This window comes from Sapajus apella, unplaced genomic scaffold (genome assembly GCF_009761245.1).
Source record: "Sapajus apella isolate SASKATOON/1434 unplaced genomic scaffold, GSC_monkey_1.0 scaffold77, whole genome shotgun sequence".
NCBI lineage: Eukaryota > Metazoa > Chordata > Mammalia > Primates > Cebidae > Sapajus > Sapajus apella.
Window position 1 is genome coordinate 5,899,278 of NW_022437017.1, and position 1,609 is coordinate 5,900,886.

The 1,609-nt window shown below is 57.9% G+C and overlaps 1 protein-coding gene across 1 annotated transcript; it reads left to right on the forward strand.

Moving 5' to 3' along the window:
* The first annotated feature begins 80 nt into the window (after positions 1-80).
* Positions 81-1,399, forward strand: LOC116532920 (isocitrate dehydrogenase [NAD] subunit gamma, mitochondrial-like). The gene is given in 1 exon segment (XM_032252516.1): positions 81-1,399. A coding segment is annotated over 1 exon segment (1,257 nt). The 5' UTR covers positions 81-138; the 3' UTR covers positions 1,396-1,399.
* Positions 1,400-1,609: the final 210 nt, after the last annotated feature.

The window sequence follows — 1,609 nt, forward strand, 5'->3', positions numbered from 1 at the left end:
GGGGGAGGGGAGGGGAGTCCGCCTCACGCCCGCCCACAGACTTTGCACAGTCGAAGTCTCGCGAGAGCGGTGTCTGCACGAATTCTCGCGAGAGTGGTGTCTGCGTGTCGGGACGTGCGGAGGTTGTCACTTTCCATCATGGCGCCCAAGGTAGCGACGGCCGCCAGTGGCGCTGCGAAGACGGTGCTCAGGCCAGCCCTTCTCTGCCGTCCCTGGGAGGTTCCAGGCGCCCATGAGGCCCCCTCGAGGAGCATCTCCTCACAAGGGACGATTCCTTCCTCAGCTAAGTATGGCGGGCGGCACACGGTGACCACGATCCCAGGCGATGGCATCCGGCTGGAGCTCATGCTGCACGTGAAGGCCGTTTTCAGGCACGCCTGTGTACCAGTGGACTCTGAAGAGGAGCACGTGGGTTCCAACGCTTATGAAGAGGACATTTGCAACGCCATCATGGCAATCCGCCGGAACCGTGTGGCCCTGAAGGGCAACATCGAAATCACCCATGACCTGCCACCATCCCACAAATCCGGAAACAGCATCCTTCGCACCGGCCTGGACCTCTATGCCAACGTCGTCCAATGTAAAAGCCTCCCGGGCGTGGTGACCCGGCACAAGGACATAGACATCCTCATTGTCCGGGAGAACACGGAGGGCGAGTACAGCAGCCTGGAGCGTGAGAACGTGGCGGGAGTGGTGGAGAGCCTGGAGGTCATCACCAAGGCCAAGTCCCTTCGCGTTGCCAAGTATGCCTTCAAGCTGGCGCAGATCAGCGGGCTCAGGAGAGTGACGGCCGTGCACAAGGCCACCATGAAACTGGGCGACGGGCTCTTCCTCCAGTGCTGCAGGGAGGTGGCAGCTGGCTACCCCCAGATCACCTTTGAGAAGATGATTGTGGACAACACCACCATGTAGCTGGTGTCGCGGCCCTAGCAGTTTGATGTCGTGATGATGCCCAGTCTCTATGGCAGTGTTGTTGGCAACGTCTGCGCAGGACTAGTCGGAGGCCCAGGCCTTGTGTCTGGGGCCAACTGTGGCCAGGTGTATGCGGTGTTTAAAACGGCTACGGGGAACACCGGCAAGAGTGTCGCCAATAAGAACATCACCAACCTGACGGCCACCCTGCTGGCCAGCTGCACTCCCATACCCTCCATCCGTCAGGCTGTCCTGGCGTCCGTGGACAATGAGAAGATGCACACCCCAGACATCGGGGGCCAGGGTACAAGATCTGAGGCCATCCAGGACTTTATCCACCACATCCGCGTCATCACAGGCCGGGCTGTGGAGGCCTCGGCTGGCCCTGGAACCTTGGTTTGCTCCTCAGATCCCCCTTCTCACTCCAGCACCCCAGCCAGCCTGGTAGGCAGAGCCCAGAATAAAGCAGCTTCACCTCAATAAGAAAGTTAAGAAAAAAAGAAACGCAGGCAGACAAAACAACCGTATCCGGTTTCAAGAACACCCACAGATTTAATTTTTTAAATTTTTATTGTTTAAACCCATTCTGAACTTTGCGGGCCAAGGCAGGAGGATCACTTGAAGCCAGGAGTTCGAGACCAGCCTGGGTAACGTAGCCAGACCTTATTTCTATTAAAAAGTTTAAAATGCGCCGGCC